This window comes from Bos indicus x Bos taurus, chromosome 22, assembly GCF_003369695.1.
Source record: "Bos indicus x Bos taurus breed Angus x Brahman F1 hybrid chromosome 22, Bos_hybrid_MaternalHap_v2.0, whole genome shotgun sequence".
In the NCBI taxonomy this organism is placed as follows: domain Eukaryota; kingdom Metazoa; phylum Chordata; class Mammalia; order Artiodactyla; family Bovidae; genus Bos; species Bos indicus x Bos taurus.
This window is the reverse complement of record NC_040097.1, coordinates 8,819,933-8,847,035: the sequence shown is the minus strand read 5'-3', so window position 1 is coordinate 8,847,035 and position 27,103 is coordinate 8,819,933. Positions and strand designations below refer to the sequence as shown.

The 27,103-nt window shown below is 41.1% G+C and overlaps 1 protein-coding gene and 1 long non-coding RNA gene across 4 annotated transcripts in view; both read left to right on the top strand.

Moving 5' to 3' along the window:
• Nucleotides 1-35: 35 nt before the first annotated feature.
• On the top strand, nucleotides 36-12,755 carry LOC113880775. 2 transcript variants are annotated; one of them, XR_003507823.1, is made up of 3 exons: nucleotides 36-702; nucleotides 1,897-1,997; nucleotides 12,716-12,755. It is a non-coding gene; the product is annotated as an uncharacterized LOC113880775 (long non-coding RNA). The 2 variants fall into 2 exon arrangements; XR_003507824.1 differs by lacking the exon at nucleotides 12,716-12,755 and adding an exon at nucleotides 11,010-11,120.
• A 6,356-nt stretch (nucleotides 12,756-19,111) lies between these two features.
• Nucleotides 19,112-27,103, top strand: part of SMARCC1 (SWI/SNF related, matrix associated, actin dependent regulator of chromatin subfamily c member 1) — a 125,545-nt gene continuing 117,553 nt past the window's right edge. For both annotated transcript variants that reach the window (XM_027523283.1, XM_027523282.1), the window contains exon 1: nucleotides 19,112-19,321. In XM_027523283.1, coding sequence (XP_027379084.1) covers nucleotides 19,127-19,321 — 195 coding nt within the window. In that variant the 5' untranslated portion in view covers nucleotides 19,112-19,126. The remainder of the gene's footprint in view (nucleotides 19,322-27,103) is intronic.

The window sequence follows — 27,103 nt, the reverse complement described above, 5'->3', positions numbered from 1 at the left end:
GAGGGGGCGAGTGTGAGCCGCTCGACTCTCACAGGCTTCGCTTCCGGGCTGTGAGAGCGGGAGGGCCTTCGGGTCGTCTGCGCGCCCGCCCCGCGCCTCCCGCTGCCAGTGAGCTCACAGGGCTCGAATCGGGGCTGAGCCGGGAACGAAATCCATCCCGCTCGAGTCCTGGGCTTCCACCCGCCTTCTGGCCGCGGCTCGTTGCCACGCCTCTTCTAGCTTCCCCATCTCCCCCTCCGCAACCCCCTCAGATCTTGTTTCTTCAGGGACATGATGAGAATTTCTGCCTCACGAGATTGTTACGAGCGTGAAATCTACGTGATGGCGCGTTGGAAACGGTACTCGGCTAGGGAAAGGACCAGGGGGCCCTTGCAGGTCGGAGTGCTGCTGGGCGGCTGTGAAGGTCACGCCCCCTCCCTCTCCGCCCTCATGGCTCAGAAGTGAGAGAGGGCCTTAAGCTCTGTTCTGTGCAGCAGTCCTCGAAGTGAGGCTCCTCCTGTGTGAGTTCAGTGAATTCCAGCTTCAAAAGGAGAGATCTCGGTAGGGGATAGCTCTGAAGCTGGGTCACCATTTTCAGCTGGAAGGACCTAAAATGTGCTTTTAAGATGTGGCCATATCCCGTATTTTTGTCCAAACACTTAAATTCAACAAGTATTTATTATTATTTACTTTCTCTCTGCGTTGGACCGAAGGGTGAGGGAGGTGAGCGTGGAACATCGTTCATTTAAATAATTGTTACCTGTTTTGAGCAGGGCGTGGTGCTATGACATGCGAGGATGATCCGTGCATGAATATTGATAGAAGGCAGTTGATAAGCAGGTGTAGAGGATACAAAGATCCTGACCCCAAGGGGCTTAGGGCCTAGTAGAGAAGACGAAAATCTGAGTCAAGCAAAAAGAAAGTTATAAATGCTGGGGAGGAAGTATAAAGTATTCCAAGATTAGAGAGAACCATGTGAGCAAAGGCATGCAGGCAGAACACAGGGCAAATCCTTAGAATATTCAGTAGTTTAGTGTGCAGATTCCCTGGAGAAGGAAATGGCAACCCACTCTAGTACTTCTTGCCTTGAAAATCCCATGGACAGAGGAGCTTGGTGCAGGCTACTATCCATGGGGTCGCAAAGAGTCGGGCACGACTGAGTGACTTCACTTTCTTTCTTTCTTTCACTTTCTTAGTGTGACCAGATGGCTGGATATGTGAATGTTCTTTAGAGGAGATAGAGCAGGAGAAGTAGAGTTAGGAATGCTACACTAGGATTTTTTAAACGTTTTTATTTTGGAGTGTAGCCAATTAACAATGTTGTGATGGTTTCAGGTGAACAGCAAAAGGCCTCAGTCATACATATGCATGTGTCCATCCTCCTACACTAGGATTTTTACTTTAATCTATTTTTTTGTAAGACATTTTTACAGTTCTAAGTAGGAGAGTAGAATAACTTCTATTTTAGGGATATTATTATGGAAGTGTGAGGATAGAGCCAGCTGGAAAAATATTAGCTAGGATACTAATTAGATGAGTGTAATGAGGGACTAAACTGTGCTCAGCAGTGAAAAAGACAAGAAAGGCGAGAGGGTGATTGTAGAGCACCAGACTGGTCTCTGGCCACAGGAGTGTGGAGGGATGACTTTGAGGTTGTACCCAGGTGACTAGAGGGATTATGTTAATATGATTAAGCTGGCGGTGAGAGATTCGGCCTCATTCAGATTGTGCTTGAAGTGCTGTTGAGAATGTTAAATGACAAAGACACGGTGCCTGCTCAGAGGAAATTCTAGTCTGGAAGAGAGGATGAGAAAAGCATGCACATAAGTCTTAAATCAAAAGCTAGAGGAAGCCCTGCAAGAGGTACAAGTGGAATGTTCTAAGCACTTTTCCTTATTGCACATTTTATGTTTCTAGTTTTTTCCCTGAAGGTTCTTTCCTGTTCTTGAGCCGTGGGACTATTCTTAATGAATGGCTGGATCCGGTGAGGCTGATAAAATGACCCATTTTATATCCAGGTGAGTGCCGGTTAGTGTCTGTCTTCTCCCTCCCCCACCCGTATTTCACCTCTCATGTCCTAGTCACTGCCTAGTCTTACGCCCTTATCACTGCCTTCTTTTCCCTATCACCGTTTGCTAACTTCTTTGTCTAGAAACTTCTCCACTTCTTCTGGCACTTTCCTACTTATCCTTTGCAGCCTTGCTTTGGGCTGTTTATTCTTCCCTGCATGGTGGCCCTGTTGAGAATAGTGCTGCCGCGAACGTTGGTGTACAAGTATTGGGACACGTTTGTTTTCTGTTGTTTTGGGTGTATGTGAGGAATAGAATTGCGACTTGTTTTTGTCTTCCTTTTGGGCCATGCCTCACAAGCTTAAGGGGATGCAGGGATCTCAGTTTCCCTGCTAGGAATTGAACCTGGGCCAGGGCCATGGCTGTGAAAGCACCAAATCTTGACGACTAGCCCACGGGGGAACTCCCAGCTTTGCTTATTTTTAAAAAATAATTAAAACCATGAAACGCTCTTACCATTCTTCCTTCAAGTATTGGTAAGATTTGTTTCCTCTTTCCATCTGTGTCTCTGCTTAGATGTTCTCAGAGACAGCTTTCCCAGGCCATCTTGTGTATTTATATGTGTATCCTTAGCTCCCGTTTCCACCTAGAATACAGATCCTTGAGGTCAAGGACTTAATCCTTTGTTTACCACTATATCCTAAACACATTGCGCAGTGCCTGGTACTATTCAGAAATAGATACTGAATAAGTGTTGTTGAATGAGGGAGCGTTGTCACGTGGCAAACTGGTTCCAGTTTAGGGAAACAAGCATTCGTATTGGGGGGACAGTAAATAGTACTTTTTTTTAAAGGGTGGTTTGGCCGAATCAGATTTAAGATGTGTGTACCCTTTGACACATTTCAGTTCTAAGAGTGTATGTAAACATAATCATGTATGTGTGATAAAATCATTGCTGCCACTGCTAAGTCGCTTCAGTCGTGTCCGGCTCTGTGCGACACCATAGACGGCAGCCCACCAGGCTTCCCGTCCCTGGGATTCTCCAGGCAAGAACACTGGAGTGGGTTGCCATTTCCTTCTCCAATGCATAAAAGTGAAAAGTGAAAGTGAAGTCGCTCAGTCGTGTCCGACTCTAGGGACTCCATGGACTGCAGCCTACCAGGCTCCTCCGTCCATGGGATTTTCTAGGCAAAAGTACTGGAGTGGGGTGCCATTGCCTTCTCTGAAAGTCATTGCTACCTTACATTTAATTTTAAAAATCCCCACATCTCTTATCAGGAAATTAAATAAAGTAGAATACATCTGCAATAGTCTGCTTGGACTGTCAGAACAAAATATCAAAGACCAGGTGATTTAAACAACAGAAATTTGTTTTCTTGTAGTTCTGGAGTCTATAGGGCCAAGATTAAGGTGTCGTTAGAGTTGGTTTTGGAGAAGGCAATGGCACCTCACTCCAGTACTCTTTCCTGGAAAATCCCAGGGATGGAGGAGCCTGGTAGGCTGCAGTCCACTGGGTTGCTAAGGGTTGGACACGACTGAGCGACTTCACTTTCACTTTCCACTTTCATGCATTGGAGAAGGAAACGGCAACCCACTCCAGTTTTCTTGCCTGGAGAATCCCAGGGACGGGGGAGCCTGGTGGGCTGCCGTCTATGGGGTTGCACAGTCGGACACGACTGCAGTGACTTAGCAGCAGCAGCAGCAGGTTAAAATTCCAGACCTGCACCTGCCCAGATCCTGACAATACAATGAACACCCACGGTCCCCATCTTTCCCACCTAGTTTTAACAATTATCAACTCCAGGCCAAACTGTTTCATCTTTAAATCCAAATCAGCCAGTGTCCACCACCCCAGATTCTTTTAATCAGATACCATTTCATCTGTAACAATTCCAGGGTGCATCTTTAGAAGACTCATTTTATACAGCGTAATAACAAAACCAGTATCATACTTTAGAAAGCTAGTAAATCCTTAATATCATTTGTGTCATTGTTAACTATAAGTTCTTTTGGGTAAATTTTAATCTCATCCCTCTCCTTTGTACCAATATTTTAAGTTTGGTACCACTGCAGCATCAAATGATGATTATAGTTTGTTTATTGATTTATTGACTTTCCATGGGTTAATTTTTTGAGTCTCAAAGTACAGAAGTAGGGGAATTTAGGTAATGAAGTATCACGTGTTTTGGTATGCAGTAAACACAAAATCAGTGATTTCAAACAGAAGCTCTAGTTAACGTCATTGGCCAAAGTGTACAAGCCAGTTATCCCCAACCTTATAAAATAGTTTTTGATAAAACTGGAAAGAGATTGTACAGCTACCAAGCTGCTTTTTAGCCATCACTATTAACCATGGTACTGCCTAAAGACCAACATTTTTTTAAAAAGTGAATGAAAACTGACTTCTCGTCAATATAGTACACACTTTGATGCTACTCCCTCTGCTCCAAACACATGGTAAAATTAACCAGAAAAGGTTAAAATAACATATCCATATTCAAAAACAAGATAAACAATTTTATTGACCACGAAACAACTGCTGTAATCTTGCCGGGCTATGAATTCAGAAATAGAGGCAGTCTGGAGTTTGTAACTTAGAAAGTAACCGATTGAGGGAATGTGGCTATGTGGGGCCTGGATTGCAGCTTGCAATTAGGAATTTAAGTAGGGCTCCCAAAACTTAATATTGGAAAAAACTTCATCCCATCTGTGCATGAAGACATAGTTTATGTGAAGTTGAATACTTAGGAAGCAGAGACAACACTGAATCCAGACCTAAATCCAGCTACCTTCTCACTTGGTGACTGGATCTCCTGGCTCCCAAATTTCATGGTGCAAACAGAGTCAAATTACTAATGTTAAAGCATACAAGAAAACTTAGCCAAGAGAAAAATAACCTACAAAATCAGAATCAAGAGATGAATTCATTGTAATTGAAATAAAAATAATGGAGCAAACTGAAAACTTTTAAGTATGTTTGGAATACTCAGAGACATACAGGAAAGATACTTTTACTGAAAGAAGAAGTTATGAAAAAAGTGATCAGAAATGAAATGGTAAATATTTAAAGAACCAGTTAGAAATCCTAGAAATTAAAAATACAGTTATTGAGTAAGCACATCATGAGCAGATACACCAACACTTAGGGTAAAAGTGACCACCCCTGATTCAGAAGGAGAAGTAAAGTCTTAGGAGGAAGATAAGATGGCGAATAGGATTTTGTTAGAAATTTTTATTTAGAGTATAAAGGAAATGTAAATATAACTACTAAAGAAATAGAAATATAGTTCTCTAAGACAGTCAAAGAAAAATAAAACTATGAATTGAACAGAAGGCAGAATATAAGTAAAAAAGCATGGTAAACAGAAAAATAAACATATACACCAAAACATAGCAATAATCACAATGACTATAAAAGATTCAAACTTTCCTGCTTTTTTGGTGTCAGGCCTGTCTGGGTCTTTTGACCAGGACATGTTGGAGAAGGAAATGGCAGCCCACTCCAGTGTTCTTGCCTGGAGAATCCCAGGGACGGGAGAGCCTCGTGGGCTTCCATCTACGGGGTCGCACAGAGTCAGACACGACTGAAGTGACTTAGTAGCAGCAGCAGCGGGACATGCAGTTCTTATGTTCACACTAGAGGGCAGCAGGGTTCCCTATTCCTTTCCCCACCATACTTGTGCTCTGTCGCCTAGTCATGTCCTGCTCTTTGTGACCCTATCTGTGGATTGTATAGCCTGCCAGGTTCCTCTGTCCATGGGATTTTTCAGGCAAGAATACTGGAGTGGGCTGCCATTTCCTATTCCAAGGGATCTTCCCGACCCAGAGATCGAACCCTCATCTCCCTGCATTGGCAGGTGGATTCTTTACCACTGAGCCACCTGGGAAGCTCTGTTCCTTTCCCCGTAGGACTCACTGTAGTACTTTTGTCAGATTCTCACAAAGCAGGAATGCGTTTGTTTTTAGAGCTTATCTTTCATCTAAGACTCTACCAGATTTTTTAAAAGTTATGGCGCTTAGAATTTCAGCTTCCTCAAAATAGTTGTCAAGGATGTATTTAACTGCCTGGTAGATCTAGGAAGCCAGAGTTTAAAGATGGTACTTCTTATTGATGGGAATTAGTTAGATAGTCTGTGAATATGGCTGCATAGCTACAGAATGAGATTTCAAGCAGAGTATGTGTACCTAGAGAGCCTTTGTAGGATCTTAGGACAAATAGATTTATACAAGACATTGTCTTACTGTTGCTGAAGACTGTTATGAATCTTTCTGGCTAACAGTTGACCTTGAAAAATCATATGGTTTTTTCACTCTCTTGGTGGTCTCCCAGATAGGATTCTTTTTCTCACCCTTGGCTTTATTTGCTCAAAAGTTTACAGGGCTTGGTAACCTTTGCTGAGGATAAGCAGAGAACCAACATGGATGCCTAGAAGGGAGCACCCTTCTGCTCTGGCCAATTGTCCAATTTTGCCATTTTCATCTTTACTATATTAATTCTAGTGGTAGTGGCTATTAGTCACTTTCTGCAAGTAATACTTGATTACTCAGACTGAGTTTGAAACCAGTGGTTATGTTAAACTTGTGTTTAAGTAGGCAGTGGCTCATTTTAACTTCATTTAGCTGATGTTGTCACATTCTCATGTGACAGAGTAATTTCCTTGTGATACTAAGACCTTAGTGTATTATTATGGCCCATCATAGATGTCTAATAACTTTATGGAATCAGTATGGATTGGCTACTGGAGTTGTTTCTTTCCAGAGCGACTGACCAAGGTAAAGAACTTTTCAAGTTGAGCTGTGAAATTCACTCTTGTCAAATGGCTTTTCTAGAACTGAACTATGCCATTTGTTCCAAGTTTTGCAAAACTTAGTGAATGCTCAGAATTTCTACCTTGGGTATGAGTTCTGTATATGCAGAAAGACAAAAGGAAGTTGAGTTTTAAAAGTAAAACTCAATGCTGAAACCCTATGGCGGTTTAAGTATTATTAGAACTGGGAGAAGAATTTCTGGCGCAGTAAGTCACAAGGATGACAGAGAATCTCTAGGACTCGAAGCAGTAAGGATTAGAGAAGGTGTGGAGAGGACATTCTGGTTGCCTCCAGGTCATGACTGAGTGATGGTTTTACAATGGGTTTACTCTTGGACTGCAAAGAGATCCAACCAGTCCATTCTGAAAGAGATAAGCCCTGGGATTTCTTTGGAAGGAATGATGCTAAAGCTGAAACTCCAGTACTTTGGCCACCTCATGTGAAGAGTTGACTCATTGGAAAAGACTCTGATGCTGGGAGGGATTGGGGGCAGGAGGAGAAGGGGACAACAGAGGATGAGATGGCTGGATGGCATCACTGACTCGATGGACATGAATCTGGGTGAACTCCGGGAGTTGGTGATGGACAGGGAGGCCTGGCATGCTGCGATTCATGGGGTCACACAGAGTCGGACACGACTGAGCGACTGAACTGAACTGAACTGATGCTTATGATTTATGTGCATTTTTGTAAGTACATCACACTCCAGTGAAAAAATATATAATTATTGTTTACTGGATTCCATTTTAACCCAAACTACATTCTAAAGTTCTTCAGTAAAGGAACCTTCTCCAAGTCCCTGGTCTTTAGCCTGCCTTGCCAACACTTTAGTTCCTTTGGGTTCCAGGAGGCCTACTGAGCAGTGACTCCTCCCCAGTTTCTTCCAACTAAGACTCACTGGGTGTCTAGAAGTGATGTCACCACTATCTTTTCAAATATAGTAGAGTGTATGTTTTATGTTTCAATGTCACTGTCCTCTGTGTTTTTATTAGAGAATGAGACTGGTAGTGACCTTGAAGTTATAACTCTGGTCAGCACCTTAAATTATTAAACCTGGTTTTAACTTTATACATATATTATCCTTATTGTTATATCAAAACCTTGTCATAAAGTTTGGATTATAGTGTGAAGTATATCTAAGTATATTTTTAAAATTTTTGAAATAATTTCCCTAACAGAAAAATTTAAAGAATAGTACAAAGAAGTCCTGTATGTCCTTTACGAATTTCCCTTCTTGTTGACGTTTCATCACATACCCTATATTCTTTGTATTTTCTTTTTATTTCTCATGCTTCTTTCTGGACATTTCTTTTGATTTTCCAGTTTACCCAGCTGTGTCTAGTTTGCTATTAAAACTACCCATTGGGGGTCTTCCTGGCAGTTAAGACTCCATGCTCCCAATGCAGGGGGCACAGGTTTGACGCCTGGTTGGCATGCACCAAAAAAAACCCAAAAAAGTAAAAGTATGCATCAACTTATAATTACCTTTATTGTGTTTTCTGACTTTAGTATTCCTACTTGCTTCTTTTCAAATCTGTTATGCTCTTTTTTGCTTCCCTCGTGGCTCAGATGGTAAAACAATAAATCCACCTGGATTGAGAAGATCCCCTGGGAAAGGGAATGGCAACCCACTGCATTATTTTTGCCTGGAGAATCCCATGGACAGAGGAGCCTGGCGGGCTACAGCCCATGGGATCCCAAAGAGTCGGACACGACTGAGCGACTGACACACACATGCTCTTTTTTTTGTTTGATAGTATTAATATCTAGTTCTTTCCTGAAATTTAGAATCTCCTCTTTCCTCTCTTTAAGTTAGATTACTTAATTTTAGTCCATGTTTGACCGTCACATTATCGACAGTCCCTGAAGGACTAAAAAAATGCCTTTGGCTCTGACACCTCATGCCAGGCTGCTCTCTTCTTGGGGAGACTTTCCTCACTTAACTCAGGCTCTGATCAAACATGCCAAGCAGCTCTCCATGTGAAAACCCTTCTCACTCCACCTAGGCTATGCCCTCATGCCAGGTTGCCCCTCTGCATTCTGAGCACCCTCCTTACCACGTGTGGGACCTCACATCCCACCCCCCCGCCATGGACGCCCTCGTAATTCTTCTTGGACTGTCGCTCCCAGAAGGAACAGGCCCTCAGTCATTGTGTGAGTGCCCTTCTCACCAGACTAAACCCACTCTGGGCTGCCGTAGTCCCCTTCCTTACGCAAACAGTTGCTCACCTGGTGTGTTAGTCGAGTGTTAGTCCCAGTCATGTCTGACTCTTTGCGACCCCATGGAGTGTAGCCCGCCAGGCTCCTCTGTCCATGGAATTCTCCAGGCAAGAATTCTGGAGTGGGTTGCTGTTTCGTACTCCAGGGGATCTTCCCAACCCAGGGATCAAACCTGGGTTTCCCTCAGGTTTGCAGGCAGATTTTTCACCCTCCTAGCCATCAGGGACGCTCAAAGCTTTTAGAAGTTGTTTTTCAGGATAGGAAGGGAATGGGAAGGAGAGAAAGCTTTAGTTTAAAAAAAATCTAATCTGAAATTTTTGCATTTAAGTGAAGCCTTTTATTTCTGGTAAGTTTAATGCAACTGCTAATAAATTTTGGGCTGGCCCTGCCATGCAGTTTTCTGTTTTTCATTTGTCCCTATACTCAATTCTAGTCTTTTATTTCTTATTATTTTCTAACTGTAACTGTGGATGACATGCAAGTCTCTACTGGTTCACTAGAAACTAAACATGTATCTTTAATTTGTCAAATATTAAAGGTAATCAATATGTTTACCTTCCTTCTTAGGCTACTACCATTTCTCCACTTGCAACTTGCCTACCTTTTTTGTTAAGTATTTAAATTCCAACTTTTAAAACCACACAAGACACTCTTCTTTTTAAGAGAGTTACCCAGTAAATATTGAGAGTTACCCACTATTTACTACTCTCTTTGCTCTTCATTCCTTTTTTGCAAATCAGGAATCATTTTTCCTCTGTCTGATGTACATCCTTTAGAATTTCTGCAGTTTTACTAAAATGAGTATAAATGAGAATTTCTTCGTATTTATCATGCGTGGGATTTGTTAGGCTTCTTGAGTCTATGAATATCTATTGTCATTTTTACATAACTTTCAATCATTATTTAGCAATTGCCTCTACTCTCTCTCATCCTGAGACTCAACTACATGTATATTAGAACAGTGTATCTTCTTTCTTACCCTGTCTTTCCCTTGCCTCATACCTCCCCATTTTTTTTGTCTTTCTGAACTTCAAGACTTACTTCTTCTGACTTAGCTCCCTAGTTCACTGATTCATTGGCTGTGTCCAGTGTAGTGTTCAACATGTCCAGTGAGCTTTTACTTTCATTTGGTATATTTTCTCATTGGCTCTTTTTCCAACCTATCACTTCTCATAGTTTTCCAATTTCTAGATGAAACTTTCAAACTTATATTTTACTTCTTAAAAATAAGCATACGGAATCTTAAACTAATAAAATTTATATGTTAATTGTATCTCAATAAAGCTGAGGGGGTAAAAAGAAAAAAGTTAGTACTTTTACGGATTTATATGTAATAAACTCAATATTTGAAGTCCCTGTCGATCTGTTCTCTCTTTTTTTTCCAAATTTTTAATTGTGATAAAATACGCATAAAATTTGCCATGTTAACAATTTCTGTAATTTAACATTTTTTTAACAAGGTTGATTTTGCATCAGTCCATTCTTCTTTAAAATAAGCTGTACCCGATTCCTCTTTTCTTGGCTGTGGTGGGTGTTCACTGCTGCACGCAGGCTTTCTCTGGTTGCGGCAAGCAGGGGCTGCTCTCTAGTTGTGCTGCTTGGGCTTCTCATTGCGGTGGCTTCTCTTCTTGCGAAGCACGGGCTGTAGGCTTATGGGCTTCAGTAGTTGCACTGCATGGATTCAGTAGCTGTGGCACATAAGCTTAGTTTCTCCCTGGCCCATGGAATCTTCCAGACCAAGGATTGAACCCATGTCCCCTGCATTGCAAGGCAGATTCTTAACCACTGGACCATCAAAGAAACCCTTAATTTTTATTTTTTAAATGGAGATATAATTGACATATTAATTTCAGGTGTACAACATGATTCAGTATTTGTATGCATTGCAAAATGATCACAACAATTAATATTCATCATTTACACAGTTATAAATTTTTTCTTGTTATAAGAACTTTTTCAGAAAATACTTACTTGTTATTTCGGCTGCACCAGGTCTTAGTGCGGCACATCGGACCTTCAGTCTTCGCTGCAGCATGTGAACTCTTAGTTGCAGTATGCAAGATCTGTAGCTGCAGCCTGTGGGATAGTTCCCTGACCAGGGACTGAACCTGGGCCCCTACATAGGGAACACGAAGTCTTAGCCACTGGACCACCAGGGAAGTCCCTTGATTTAAGAACTTTTAAGGTCTACTATCACCGACTCAATGGACATGAGTTTGAGTAGGCTTTGGGAGTTGGCAATGGACAGGGACGCCTGGCATGCTGCAGTCCATGGGGCTGCACAGAGTTGGACACAACTGAGCAACTGAACTGAAGATCTACTATCTTAGCAACTTTCAAATACGTAATACAGTATTAAGTATGGTCACAATGCTATACATTACATCCCTATAACGTATTTATTTTAAAGCTCAAAGTGTGTGCCTTTTGACCCTCTTCATCTATTTCTCCAATCCCCCACCCTCCACCTCTAGCAACTACCAGTCTCTCCTCTGTCTTTAAGCCTGTATTTATTTTTATTTTTTAGACTCCACATGTAAGGGACCATCATGTGGTATCTTTCTCTGCCAGACTTATTTCCCTTAGGCATCTTAATCATTTTTAAGTGTACAGTTCGGTGATTCATTATATTCATTATGTTATACAGCCATTACCCCATCTGTCTGCATATCTATTTCATCTTGTAAAATTGAAACTCTGTACTCATTAAACAGTAACTCCCCATTTTCCCTCTCCCTAATCCCCAGCAATGACCATTCTACTGTTTATCTACTGTTTGACTACTCTAAGTACCTCATTTAAGTAGAATCAAGGCAATGGCACCTCACTCCAGTACTTTTGCCTGGAAAATCCCATGGACAGAGGAGCCTGGTGGGCTGCAGTCCATGGGGTTGCTAGAGTCGGACACGACTGAGCGACTTCACTTTCACTTTTCACTTTCATGCATTGGAGAAGGAAATGGCAACCCACTCCAGTGTTCTTGCCTGGAGAATCCCAGGGATGGGGGAGCCTGGTGGGCTGCCGTCTATGGGGTCACACAGAGTCGGATACGACGGAAGCGACTTAGCAGCAGCAGCAGCAGCATACATATCTTTTTGTGACTGTTGTATTGCATTTAGTGTGATATCCTCAAAGTTCATCCATGTTGCAGCATATATCAGAATCATTTTCCTTTTTAAAACTCAACAATATTCCATTATATGTATCACATTTTTTTTTTTTGGCTACTGTGAATCATGCTATTGTGTATGTGGTTGTACAAATATTTCTTTAAGACCTTGCTTTCAATTCTTGTGGGTGTATACCTGGAAGTAGTATTGTTGGATCATATGGTAATTCTGTTCTTAATTTTTTGAGGAATCATCATACTGTTTTCCATAGAGAGTGTAATGCTTTACATTCTCACCAACAGTACACAAGGGTTCCAATTTCTTCTCATCCTTGTCAATACTTATTATTTTTAATAGTGGCCATCTTAATGGACATGAGGTAGTACATCATTATATGTTTGATTTTCATTTCTCTGATGTTGAAAGAAATGGGAATACCAGATCACCTGACCTGCCTCTTGAGAAACCTATATGCAGGTCAGGAAGCAACAGTTAGAACTGGACATGGAACAACAGACTGGTTCCAAATAGGAAAAGGAGTACATCAAGGCTGTATATTGTCACCCTGCTTATTTAACTTACATGCAGAGTACATCACGAGAAACGCTGGCTTGGAAGAAGCACAAGCTGGAATCAAGATTGCCGTGAGAAATATCAATAACCTCAGATATGCAGATGACACCACCCTTATGGAAGAAAGTGAAGAGGAAATAAAAAGCCTCTTGATGAAAGTGAAAGAGAAGAGTGAAAAAGTTGGCTTAAAGCTCAACATTCAGAAAACGAAGATCATGGCATCTGGTCCCATCACTTCATGGGAAATAGATGGGGAAACAGTGGATACAGTGTCAGATTTTATTTTTGGGGGCTCCAAAATCACTGCAGATGGTGATTGCAGCCATGAAATTAAAAGGCGCTTACTCCTTGGAAAGTTATGACCAACCTAGACAGCATATTCAAAAGCAGAGACCTTACTTTGCCAACAAAGGTCCGTCTAGTCAAGGCTATGGTTTTTCCTGTAGTCATGTATGGATGTGAGAGTTGGACTGTGAAGAAGGTTGAGCGCCAAAGAATTGATGCTTTTGAACTGTGGTGTTGGAGAAGACTCTTGAGAGTCCCTTGGACTGCAAGGAGATCCAACCAGTCCATTCTGAAGGAGATCAGCCCTGGAATTTCTTTGGAAGGAATGATGCTAAAGCTGAAACTCTAGTACTTTGGCCACCTCATGTGAAGAGTTGACTCATTGGAAAAGACTCTGATGCTGGGAGGGATTGTGGGCAGGAGGAGAAGGGGATGACAGAGGATGAGATGGCTGGATGGCGTCACCGACTTGATGGACATGAGTTTGAGTGAACTCTTGGAGTTGGTGATGGACAGGGAGGCCTGGTGTGCTGCGATTCATGGGGTTGCAAAGAGTCGAACATGACTGAGAGACTGAACTGAACTGAGCTGAATGTTTAAAGATGTTGAAAATCTTTTCATGTGCTTATTATCCATTTGTATATTTTCCTTGGAGAACTATCTGATCATTTCCTTTGTCAATTTTTGAATTTGTTGTTGAGTTTTAGGAGTCCACTACATATCCTGGATAAAATCCTTTATTATGCGTGGGTGCTAAGTTGCGTCAGTTGTGTCTGTTTCTTTGTGACCCTATGGACTGTAGCCCACCAGGCTCCTCTGTCTATGGGATTTCTCCCACTCTACGGGTCACCTTTTTCCTCTGTTGATACTTTTGATGCAGAATTTTAAAATTTTTCATTAAGTCCAATTTGTCTACTTTTTCTTTTGTTGCCTGTGCCTCTGATGTCACATTCAAGAAATCATTGCCTTTGGTGTCAAGAAATCATTGTCAAATCCAGTCATTAAGTTTTTACCCTGTGTTTTCTCCTAGTAATTTTATAGTTTTATTTCGACACTTAGTTTTTTGATCCATTGTGAATTAATTTTTGTATATAGTGTGCGGTAAGGGTCCAACTTCATTCTTTTGCACATAGTTAATCTGGTTTAACCAGTCCCAACTGTTGAAAAGATTGCCCTTTCCCCATTGAATGGTCTTGGCACCCTTATCAAAAGATCACTTGACCGTACATGGAAAGTTTGTTCCTGGGCTCTCTATTCTTTCCATTGATCTATATATCTGTCTTAGTGCCAGTACTATAGTGCTTTGATTAGTTTTGAATTCAGGAAGTTGATTTCTCCAACTTTGTTCTTTTTTTCCAACATTTTTTGTTTTTTCTTTTTTCTTTTACATTCTATTGATAACATTATGTTTATATAGGTTTTTGTATTCCTTCAAAAAACATCCCTGGGATTTTAATAGAGCTTGTATTGAATCTGTAGATTTCTTTGGGTAGTGCTAATATTTTAAAATTATTAGGTCTTCCATCTATGAACAAGGGATATGTTTCCATTTATTTGTGTTTTCTATAATTTCTCTCAGCAGTGTTTTACAGTTTTCACTGTATGATTATTTTACCTGCTTGGTTAATTCCTAAGTGTTTTATTGTTTTTGGTTCTATTGTAAATGAAATTGTTGTAATTTCCTTTTTAGATTGCTCATTATTCATATATAGAAATGTCACTGATTTTTTGTGTGTTGATTTTACATCCTGCTACTTTGATGAAATCATGTATTAGTCATACGAGTTTTTTTTTTTTTAAATAGAATCTTTAGGGTTTTCTGTGTATACAGTCATATCACCTGCAAACAGAGACATCTTATTTCTTTCTTAAATTCGGATGCTTTTTCTTTTCCTTGACTAATTGTTCTGACTAGAACTTCCAGTACTGTGTTGAATACAAGTGGTGAAAGCAGGCATCTCTACTTTTCTCTTGATCTTAGAGGAAAACATTCATTCACCATTGAGTATGATATTCACTGTAGGTTTCTCTTATATGGCTTTTATTATACTTAATACTAAGATAGTTTCCTTCTATTCCTAGTTTGTTGAGTGTGTGCATTTTTTTAACCATGAAAATGTGTTCAATTATGTCAAATGATTTTTCTGCAGCTATAGACACGATCATGTGTTTTTTTCCCTTTATTTTCTTAATGTGGTGTATTACATTGATTTCTGTATGCTGAACCACCTTGCATTCCAGGAATAAATCTCCCTTGGTGTATAATCCTTGTAATATACTGCTGAATTTGGTTTGCCAGTATTTAGTTTAGGATTTTTTCATCAGTGTTCATAAGTGATATTTATTGTAGTAACCTTATCTGTTTTGGGGATTAAGTTAATGCTGGACTCATAGAATGAGTCTAGAGGTGTTCCTTCCCTTCAGTTTTTTGTGGAAGGTTTGAGAAGGGTTAATATTAGTTCTTCTTTAAATGTTTGGTAGAATTCGCCATTGAAGCCATCAAAATATCTAGGCTTTTCTTTGTTGGGAGTTTTTTTTTTTTTTTTTTTTAAGCTCTCTTTTCTTAGTTTCTTTGTTTTTATTGGAAGGTTTTTGAAATAATCATTTCAGTCTTGACCAGACTGCTTTTAATAACCATCTAATAAAATGTTATATAATCTATTCCTCAGAGCTTTTATTTCTTGACTTAAATATTAACACATTTATTTGAATTGAAAAATGAAGTGAAATTTTCTCTGACAAAACAATTTTTTTGCCAACTGAGTTGACAATAAGACTGACTTTGTCAGTTAGGTAATATGACAGACATTTTCCATAAATTACATGAGCTAAATTTGTGGCTTTAAGGTCTAGATGGTATACCTAATCTACCAATATACCTAATCCTCTGGAAAAATAAAAGCTCAATGAAGCAAGCAATACTGTAATATTCTCAAGCAGCTCTGAGTAAATTGATTTAACGGAGATGCTTCTAAGCTAAAGGTAACATGTATATTAGTCGTTGTCAGGTGTCTTTAACAAAATACAGCACACACTCAATCTGGCTTGCCACTGTGCTTAAAAAAAATTTTTTTTTTGGGTGGTAAATATATAATAAAATTTACCATTTTATCAATTTTTAGGTACACAATTCAGTGACATTAAGTACAACCACAATGTTGTACAATCATCACTACCATCCATCTCCTAAACTTTTTCATCAACCCAAACAAAAACCCTTGTCTACCACCTGTTTTTGTGAATAAAATTTTGTTAGAATACAGCCATTCTCACTTATTTATGTATTGCCTATAGCGGCTTTTGTGGTACAAGGGTAGGGCTCAGTAGTTGTCACAAAGAACATATGGCCCACAAGCCTGAAATATTTATCTGACCCTTTATAGAAGATATTTGCTATCTGACCCTTTACAGAAGATACCTGCTAAACCTGAAAGGCGGCCACCCCCTCACCTGTCACACACCTCATGTTCGTTCTTGGGGAACCTGGTGCTATACCATTCATAGACGACCTGCTTCTGGGTTGGGGTTTTGTAAATAGCAGAGCAGCTCCCTCGCTGTGATCTATTGAAAGTCAGGCCTCAACACAGAGTTTTGGAAAGCAAAATGGAAAGAAAAAAATTTTTAATTTTTTTAAAATAAAAAATTAAAGAGAAAATATTTACTAAACCACACTCTTTGGTACATTTTAGAGAAGGCTTTTTGGTATACTTCCCAGAAACTGAGAAGGCTGTAACAACTGGCAAACCATTACGCAATTTCCAGTTCTTTTCAAAATTCTTTTTTCTTAAAACTGAAGAAACCTAATCAACTCTTCACCTATTGAGCAATAAAAATACTTTTTGATAGATCACTGTGTGAATTTCGCATGTAGCTTTGAGAACTAGGTGAAAGATATAGTTCATCACTGAACACTTTAGCTTGCATATTTTGAACAAGAGTTCAGTATTTCTTTAGTGTTCTTTTCTTCTGAGGGGAAATTTATAGTAAAATGCATAAATTTTCTTTACCATTCCACAACTGGTGTGCATACATCGGTGTAATGCAAATCTATTTCAAATCAACTTATTGTCACTCCCAGGAAATTCCCTTGTGTCCCTCCTTCCCCTCTATTTCCCCAGAGGGAACCTACTTTGAAGTTTAGCCTGTTCTATAACTTCATATATATTGAATCATCCTGTATATATCCCTTCAGGTAAGATTTATTTAACTTAGTATAATACCTGGAGATTCATCCATAATGTTGCATGTACTAAGTTTATTCCATTTGGTTATTAGTTAATTTGTCAAATTGGATCTTGCTGTTTTTCATTATCAAGTTGTAAGAGTTTTTTTTTTTTTTTTCCCCTATTCTCTGACTATGTCTCATCAGGTTTATAATTTGCAAGGGTTTTTTCTCATTCAGTGGGTGTTTTCATTTTCTTGTCAGTGTATTTTGAAGCACCAAAGATTTTAATTTGGATGAAGTCCAATTTTTTCTTTTGTTGTCCATGCGTTTTTTTTTTTTCCAGGCTTTCTCTCTCTATTCTATCATTCACACTACTGCAGTAGCTACTTTCTAATCTATAAATCTGGTGATGTCGTTCTGTGTCTTCAAGCTGGTTTTCCAGTGCTTACAGGATATTCAAAATTCTCTGCCACCCCAAGTAACATCTTTGCTTCCAGTCCATGGGCTTAAGGAGTTTCACCAAGCATGCTTTCACACTTTAAAACCTTTGTTCCAGTCCCCCCTCCCCGCCCCCCCCCCCCCGCCCCCTCACGTGTTTGCAATCTCCCTTCCTCCCTGATCATATTCTCTTTTTTTCTTTAAAGGCTCGTCTGAAAAACTCACAAACAGCTTGTCACTTTCTGTTCTGGGGTCAGAGAGCATTATGTTCAGAACTCCATAATGGCCAATCACACTTCGTTAATAATTTAAAACTCTTCTGCCTCCCTATAAGTCATTCATTCATTCATCAAATATTTATTGAACATCTGCTGGGTAACAGGCCTTCCTCTCAGCGCTGAGGGTATACCTGTGAACAAGACTAGGCTCTCATGTAATTTATATGGAAAGTAAGAGAATAAAAATACCAAGTCATGGTGAGTCCTACCGCGACAATGTCGAGCGAGTATGATTGTTCAAGACTGCAAGGTCAGGAGGGATCACTTTTCTGAAGTACCTTTAAGCTATGATTTTGAAAGCGTCAAGCTCAGTTGGTAAAGAATCGCCTGCAATGCAGGAGACCGGTCTGATTCCTGGGTCGGGAAGATCCGTTACCCACTCCAGTATTCTTGGGCTTCTCTTGTGGCTCAGTTGGTGAAGAATCCACCCGCAATGCGGAGACCTGGGTTCGATCCCTGGGTTGGGAAGATCCTCTGGAGAAGGGAAAGGCTACCCATTCCAATATTCTGGTAGGAGAATTCCATGGACTATATAGTCCATGGGGTCGCAAAGAGTCGGACGCGACTGAGCGACTTTCACTTCACAAGTGACAATCAGAGGGGAAGAGGGGTCCAGGTCGCGGGAATAGCTGTTGTAAGCGCCCCAAGGCAGGAATGAGCTGGTGTGGCTGGAGCCATGAGTGGGGAGGAAGGTGTGTGAAGCCGAAGGTGTGGGTCCCAGATGGATGTTTACAAAGGACGACAGGGTCACTACGTGCAGAAGGTCTGAGGGCAAGCGGGGACAGGTGCAGATTCCCACCCGGCGTGTGGGTTCCCCTGCTGGCACGCGACACTCGAAACGCGCTCTCCTCTCGGACCATCTCACACCAGCTCCTTTCTCCCCGGCGGTGGCAGACGGTGACACAGAACCACCGTGCAGATGTAGACTACATAACGATTCAACACAGGTACCGGGGAAACAGCCACAGGCACGGAAGCCCAAGCTGTGAGGTGCAGCGGGTAAGCGGTCCGTGGTGCAGGCGGAACAGGCGGGTGGAGGGGGCTCGTCCTAGCCCGGCGCGAGTGCTGCGCATGCGTGCGCGCGTGCCCTCGTCGGTTAGGGCGCCGGTCCCGAGAAGAGGCGGGGCCAGGCTTCCGCGCCGGAAGAGGGTTGGCTGGGCGGGGCCGGGAGGCGGCGGTGGCGGCTGCGCGCGCGGGCGCGAACGGGGCACGCCGCGAGGGCCGGGGAGGGCCGGGCGGTGGGGACGACGGACGGCGACGATGGCCGCGGCGGCGGGCGGCGGAGGGCTGGGGACGACGGCCGGCGCCGCGGGCGCAGGAGGCGCGGCGGCGGCCACGGGCCTGGCCGTTTATCGGCGGAAGGACGGAGGCCCGGCGAGCAAGTTTTGGGAGAGCCCGGAGACAGTGTCCCAGCTGGATTCGGTGCGGGTCTGGCTGGGCAAGCACTACAAGAAGGTGGGTCCGCGCGCCCGTAGGGGCCCGGGAGGCCACGCGACGGGGCCCGGGGTCTGCTGCTGGCCTCGCGGGCCTCGGGCCGCCCCTCCCCCAGCGCGCCACGAGGGACAACAAAGGCAGGCGCCGGGCCCGCCACGCCCCCGCCGCGAACTCTCGGCGCCCGCGCGCCCGGGGCTCGCGGGCCCTCGGGGCGCCGCTCCTGGGCGCCCGGGCATCCCGGGCGAAAGCCCCTGCCCGCGCTTGTGAGGGAGCGGGTCGGGCTTCGTGACCCGGAGGGTGTGACTCTTCCTCTTTGTTAGGCGCTTTAGGTGTGTGAACAGTGGTTATTAAAACTGTCTGAGCCGAGCTGTAAGAGCCGCGGCAAGTTTTGTTTAAGAGACTAGTCTTCAAAGTCCAGTGAGGTAGCCAAGGTTTTCCTAAACCTGTAGTTGATATGCTAAAAAAGGACTGTGGACCGCTGTACTCGGACGTCGGTAACCGCAGGTTAGTATAATGGATCACAGTGTTCTTGGAAACTCACTAATAGTAAAAAAACGACGGCTTTTACTTCACAGTTCCCTCTGCTTATGTATAGTGGGAATGCAAGAGTTAATGTTGACTTGTAGCTAATGTGAGGCCTTCCCTGAGAACCCCATTCGTGTTAGGTCACCCCACTTTACATCACCTTTGTTTTTTCATACCGTTTTTTGGGATTATTTTCATTTACCTGCTTGTCGTGCCTTTGGAGTGTTAGTTGGACTGAGTCATTAATACTGAAAGTTGTGACTTAGTCCCATTGTTTATAACAGTTTTTTTAGCTTCCCCTTTATATAATTTATTTAGGAATGACTGACCCCCTTAGAAGGCCGACTGCCAAAAAAAAAAAAAAAAAAAATTGCTCTTTGTGTCCTAGAATTTCCTGAACACCCTTCACAGTTCTCTACTTCCTCCGTTGTGGACCATTGCCCTGGAGCTAGGACGTTGTTTGGCCTGTTCACTACAGTGTGTCCTGGAACATTTTTGATCCTCATTGCCTGACCCTTAGTAGTTGCCTGACCCTTAGTAGTTGCTTAGTAAATATTTGTTGAATGAATGAAAAGATAAAGTAGTCTAGAAACCTACTTTAGGTTTCGGGTGTACAGTGCAGTGAAACTCTTCAGCCTTTGGAAGTTGTTAGGCATGGGCAGGGGCCTTGTGTTCTTTTGATACTCCACTGTGGTACTTTCAGAACTCACCATTTCTTATCTCAAGTTTTGGGCTTCCCTGGTAGCTCAGATAGTAAAGAATCCCCCTGCAGTGTGGGAGATCTGGCTTCGATCCCTGGGTTGGGAAGATCCCTTGGAGGAGGACATGGCAACCCACTCCAGTATTCTTGCCTGGAGAATCCACATGGACAGAGGAGCCTGGCGGGCTACAGTCCACGGGGTCACAGAGTCTGACACGACTGAGTGACTAAGCACACAACACACACACACATCAGTTTTTAGAAAGTGGGAGGTGACATATATTCTTAATTACTATATATCTTTTGTTGCTTTGACTTTATTCCCCCAGGAATTTTGGAGTCACATTTGAGATTGTAGATTTTCCTCATTTATATGTTAAGTAGACAATATTGTTTTTCCTTGTACATTGGTAAATTGGTCACTTTTTTTGTGTAAACAATAGAGCTTATGGTAGTAGCTGAGGGAATTGAATATGTTTATATTATGAAATTATTGTTTATCACATCCTCTTCAGGCACTATTTTGGGTCTTAATATACCTTAATGTTTTTTCCCTCCCAGGCTGGATTTTTTTTTTAGTTAATTTTTTGGCTGCACTGGGTGTTTGTTGCTGCGCTCAGACTTTCTGTCATTTCAAAGAGTGGGGGCTACTCTTCTTACGGGTTTCTCATTGCAGTGGCTTCTTTTGTTGCGGAGTACAGGCTCTAGGGTGCTCAGGGCTTCAGTAGTTGCTGCATATGGGCTTCAGAGCACAGGCTCAGTTGTTGTGGCATAGGGGCCTGGTTGCCCCGCAGAACGTGGGATCTTCCCGAACTAGGGATCGAACTGATGTCCCAATGTTGCAAGGTGGATTCTTAACCACTAGACCACCAGGGAAGCCCCAGGCTGGATTTTTTACCCCAGTTTTATGGAGATATAATTGACATATAATATTATATTACTTTATCAGTGTAGCTTTAAGAAAGAGATACTCAGGAGGAATATTCTTTTGGATAGCAAGGAAGGGAATAGAAAAAAAGGAAGTACAGTGATAGTTATTTCTACCTTTCCAGACTGCATCTCTTTTGGACCAGTTTTCAGAGGGCAGCTTTAGGGTTGGATAGTCTTTCAGAGCTGGGTTTGGGTGGATGAGGAAGTGGCTGTGAGCCTGATTGCAAGGTTTGTCCCAGAGGGTTGAAGCCAGTAGGCTAATGCTGGCTCCGTGTCCCTGAGGCCTTGAAGACAGAGTTAAAGTTATGTTTGGCCTCTCAGTGTTTCATAAAACTGGAATGTATTTCTTAGGCCTGTTCAGATTCAGAATTGCATATCCTTGGACTCGATAGTCAGAATCCTATCAGCCTCTTAGAGTGGTTGTTGATTTGGTAAAAATATTTACAAGAATGTTCTTTGCTTCTTCCATACATACTATATCTCTCCTTGGTGTACACATTGATGGGTTTTAACTTAACTTTTGTGTTGCATTTAATACTGTATTTTCAAATTAATAAATCTCAGCAAATAAATAAACATGACGTTGATAGTAGCACTTTTATTGATGGTTTTACGCATGCACTATGAGGACAACCTGAGCATCCACTTTATCTGGGCATTTAAAACATAACTTGCTTAAATCCTCACAGTAGTCCCGTATGATAGATATTGTTTACTTCATTTTCCCCATGATAGAAACCTGAGACTTGAGGTTTAAGTAACTTCTCTAAGAATTACAGTTCGGAGTTACAAATTCAGGATTCAGAGAAGATCCACCTGGCTCCAGCTCCAACACACCTCCCCCCCCCCACCCCCCGGCCGCTCCCACCACCTTTTATTTTCTTTTTGCTATTTGTAATCCCTCTCTTTAAGAAATTCACAATGTTGTGGAAAAGATAGACATTGGCACCTGCCTGTAAAAGCCAGGTGATTTCAAATTAAAAGAGAGTTCCGTTGTATTGTTTTTGTCTTCTGAATGTCCATAGAAGGTGCTCAGTAAATCTTCGTTCCATGAATGAACAGATTAACTAGACCAGAAACCTATAGAAACCTATTTATTTAGGTTTTGTTGATTCATTTGCCTTAGCATTATAGAAAGGAAAGCGAATACTTCTTGACTGGGATGAGCTTCTACTTGCCAAAGGAGTCTAGAGGAGGTGACCAGTTTAGGGAAGCGGAGAATGCCCAAGGTTGCATTTTCAGTGCACTGCAGCAGTACAGAAGCTGGTTATCTACCTAAGCTGCCTGTTTTGTATTATTTGGTGTGTATCATTTATCCTTAACACTGAAAGGTATTTTTCTATCCATAGTTCAGAGTGGTTTTCAGATGATAAAACATTGAGAAGGTGAAGTGTATCTGTAAGCCATTAAGATTCCAGGTAAGTTTCTTCCCAAAGTTTGGCTTATTCCTGAAATTAAAGATTTCAGGATGATTTAAATAAAGATGCTTTAGATTTAACAATGATCACTAAAACAGACTAGATTGCCCAAGGAAGGTATTTCCATGCCCTTTATATATAGTATTTAACAGGTTAAGACAGTTATTTTTTTCATATGGGACATCTGCAATAGAATTGTTTAGGGAGAAGTTAAACTTTTAATATGTTATTAATGTCATAGGGAATATAAAGCAGACTTATTGATACAGCTTTCTAGGCATATTTTCCTAACTTTCTTAATCAAAACTTTGAGACTAAAAGATTTTTTGTTGTTGTTGTCTTAAGTAAAACATGCTGTTGAACTTTTTTTTTTTTGGATTCAGTTCAGTTCAGTCGCTCAGTAGTGTCCGACTCTTTGCTACCCCATGAATCGCAGCACACCAGGCCTCCCTGTCCATCACCATCTCCCGGAGTTCACCCAGACTCACGTCCATCGAGTCAGTGATGCCATCTAGCCATTTCATCCTCTGTCGTCCCCTTCTCCTCCTGCCCCCAATCCCTCCCAGCATCAGAATCTTTTCCAATGAGTCAACTCTTCACATGAGGTGGCCAAAGTACTAGAGTTTCAGCTTTAGCATCATTCCTTCCAAAAAAATCCCAGGGCTGATCTCCTTCAGAATGGACTGGTTGGATCTCCTTGCAGGCCAAGGGACTCTCAAGAGTCTTCTCCAACACCACAGTTCAAAAGCATCAATTCTTCGGCGCTCAGCCTTCTTCACAGTCCAACTCTCACATCCATACATGACCACGGGAAAAACCATAGCCTTGACTAGACGGACCTTTGTTGGCAAAGTACTGTCTCTGCTTTTGAATATGCTATCTAGGTTGGTCATAACTTTCCTTCAAGGAGTAAGCGTCTTTTAATTTCATGGCTGCAGTCACCATCTGCAGTGATTTTGGAGCCCCAAAAAATAAAGTCTGACACTGTTTCCACTGTTTCCCCATCTATTTCCCATGAAGTGATGGGACCAGATGCCGTGATCTTCGTTTTCTGAATGTTGAGCTTTAAGCCAACTTTTTCACTTTCATTTTCATCAAGAGGCTTTTTAGTTCCTCTTCACTTTCTGCCATAAGGGTGGTGTCATCTGCATATCTGAGGTTATTGATATTTCTCCCGGCAATCTTGATTCCAGCTTGTGTTTCTTCCAGTCCAGCGTTTCTCATGATGTACTCTGCATGTAAGTTAAATAAACAGGGTGACAATATACAGCCTTGCCGTACTCCTTTTCCTATTTGGAACCAGTCTGTTGTTCCATGTCCAGTTCTAACTGTTGCTTCCTGACCTGCATACAGATTTCTCAAGAGGCAGGTCAGGTGGTCTGGTATTCCCATCTCTTTCAGAATTTCCCACAGTTTATTGTGATCCACACAGTCAGAGGCTTTGGCATAGTCAATAAAGCAGAAATAGATGTTTTTCTGGAACTCTCTTGGTTTTTCCATGATCCAGCGGATGTTGGCAATTTGATCTCTGGTTCCTCTGCCTTTTCTAAAACCAGCTTGAACATCAGGAAGTTCACGGTTCACATACAAATTTTTATGATTGAAGTTGTCTCTATAATCATTAAATTTTCCCCCTGTAAAACACCTTTAATAAACACCTTTAATCAAGGAGATAAAACACTTTTAATCAGGATTTATTATCTTGAAAACCATTAGGATCTTTTTATGTTTAAGTGAGATTTTGGGGAGGAGTTGAGTTGTCAGTATGGGATAGTAGAATGAGCATTACATTGGGTTGGTAAATGTGAGTTCAGTACTCTTGGCCACTGATTGATGTCATTGAGCAGATCACTTGATTTCTACATTTTACTTGTTCATTTGTAATTCCTGTAGGCTGTTGTTTTGAATCAAAAGAGATAGTCCTTGAAGATGGGATTATATAAATTTGAGATACTAGTGATACCTTTGATATCTTCTGATCCCTCTGATTGATTAAATAGAATGTTACTCTTTGAAATTTTTAAAAGTTGATTTAAAAATCTTATAATAGTCATACCCTGCCTTTTGAGAGGGTATGAGTATAGTTTACATAATATGTGTATGTCAAATTAATGAGTTAAAAATGTCATCTCTTACATGTATTTTCATGTTTGATAATTTTTGTGAGTGATTTGAGAAAGTAAGCAGTTAAAAAAATATTTTATAGTTTAAAAATTGGATTTTAATATATCTAAGGTAACCATTTTGATTGAGCTTTGAACCTGCTATCTTTATTCTAAAACTGTAGGGTTGTCCATGTGAAATCTTTCTCATTTTGAGTGACAGTATGTTAAATGAAACATCTGCAGATAGTGGTGAAGTTTAGAGTACACACAAAGCTACGTATATAGGTCATTAACAATTCATTTTTGCCTAAAGGGTTGATTTGGTTTTAGCTGAACAACCTTCCTCCAAATGGTGCCTTTTTCAATTTTAGGATTTGACACTGTTCAGTTGTCTGCAGGTATTAATTTTTCATGTTGCCTTACCATGTGCGAAAACCCTACAATACATTATGAGATCCCTTGGAGAAGCTTGTACTTACTAAAGATTGTGAAGTTACCTTGTGAGTATGTACAACATACTTTGCCAGTTGTGTGGGTTACACTTGAAGAGTTTATTCTTTATTAAAGATTATACTACGTTCAGTATTACAGTCAAAATTGAGTATTCCTCATTAAAGATTTACTGTGTTGAACAATAGTCCTCAGAAAATTAAACTTGATGGTTTTTGTGTGAATTGGTATTATAGGAAAGGGGAATTGTAAGTAGTTTTTAACATTTAAAAATTGCTTACCTCGTTTTTTAACTTTTAGATTATAATAAATGTGTTCTTTAACTGAGATACATGACATATGACAATATTTGAAGTGGATTTGTTTTTGAAAGCCCAGTGGTTCTTAAATGTAGTGCCCATTCCCATACTGTTGCATGGGAACTTGTTACGAATGCAGATTCTTGGACCTGACTGGGAGTGGGGCTAAAACTTAAGAACCATTATTTTATACTAACAGATTTGACATCTTATGTGCTTAATTGTATGAAACATATTTCTAGTTTTGGGCTTATGTCTGACACACGTTTCACTTCATAGCCTTACGGAAATGTGTTTTTACAGAACACCTTTGATATAAAAGAAAGCTATTTGTAAGGATAAAAAGGTGTAGTTTAGAACAAGGATAGGCAGACTTTTTCTATAAAAGGGCCGGAGAGTAAATATTGAGGCTTTGCAGACCATGTCTCAGTGGCAACTGCTCGACTCTGCTGTTGGGGGAAGGCAGCCATAGACAAAGTGCAAATGAATGAGTGTGCTGTGTTTTGATAAAACTGTTTATGGACACTGACATTTGAATTTCATATAATATTCATGTGTCATGAAATATTATTCTTAAAACTTTTCCCCCAAGCATTTAAAAATGTTAAGCCAATCTTAGCTTGTGGGCCACACAGAAACAGGCAGTGGGCTGGGTTTTACCAACCTTTGGTCTAGAGGGTTTCGTGTAAAACAAAGCATTCCAACAAAATACCAGCCTTTGGCAAAATTTAACTTACTCTGGCTGTTCCACATAGAGAGGAAAGCTAGTATACTTGAACAAATAAAAATGTGAGAGGATACTAAGCTTTAAGAAGAGTTGCCTGCCCTATTGTTAATATATTATGCTCTTTCTTTGGCAGTAGCACATAATGGGAACCAGTCAACTTAAAGCATTGTAACTAACAGTAGATGATATAGCTGATATTTTGCTGTATAGATATCAGACATTATTTATTGCAATAGAAACATTAATTTTGAAATGTGGGGTGGTACTGGGAAAGAGATTTTTCCAGAAAGAGAAACAGTGGGCTTTTTGTTTTTTTTTTTTTTAATGGAAGTATAGATATTTCTTCCTGCTCAGAATTGGCGGTTTAAAAAAAAAAATTGATGGCCTTTCAAAGTGATATTGAGTGCTTAATACTAAATTAAACCTACATGTAATTGAGCTCACTAATCTATGCTTTTCCTGTCATGTACTTGGTCTTTCCTTGCTGTGATGTTCACTTGCTGTCTACCATGGATTTGCCCTTTGTGACATTACGTACATCAGCGTGGGTAACTTTTCGTGTACATTTATTTAAAAAGAGTTTTAAAATTTGACCAAACACTTGTAAAGGTTACCATCATAACCATTTTTAAGTGCCCGCACATGTGTA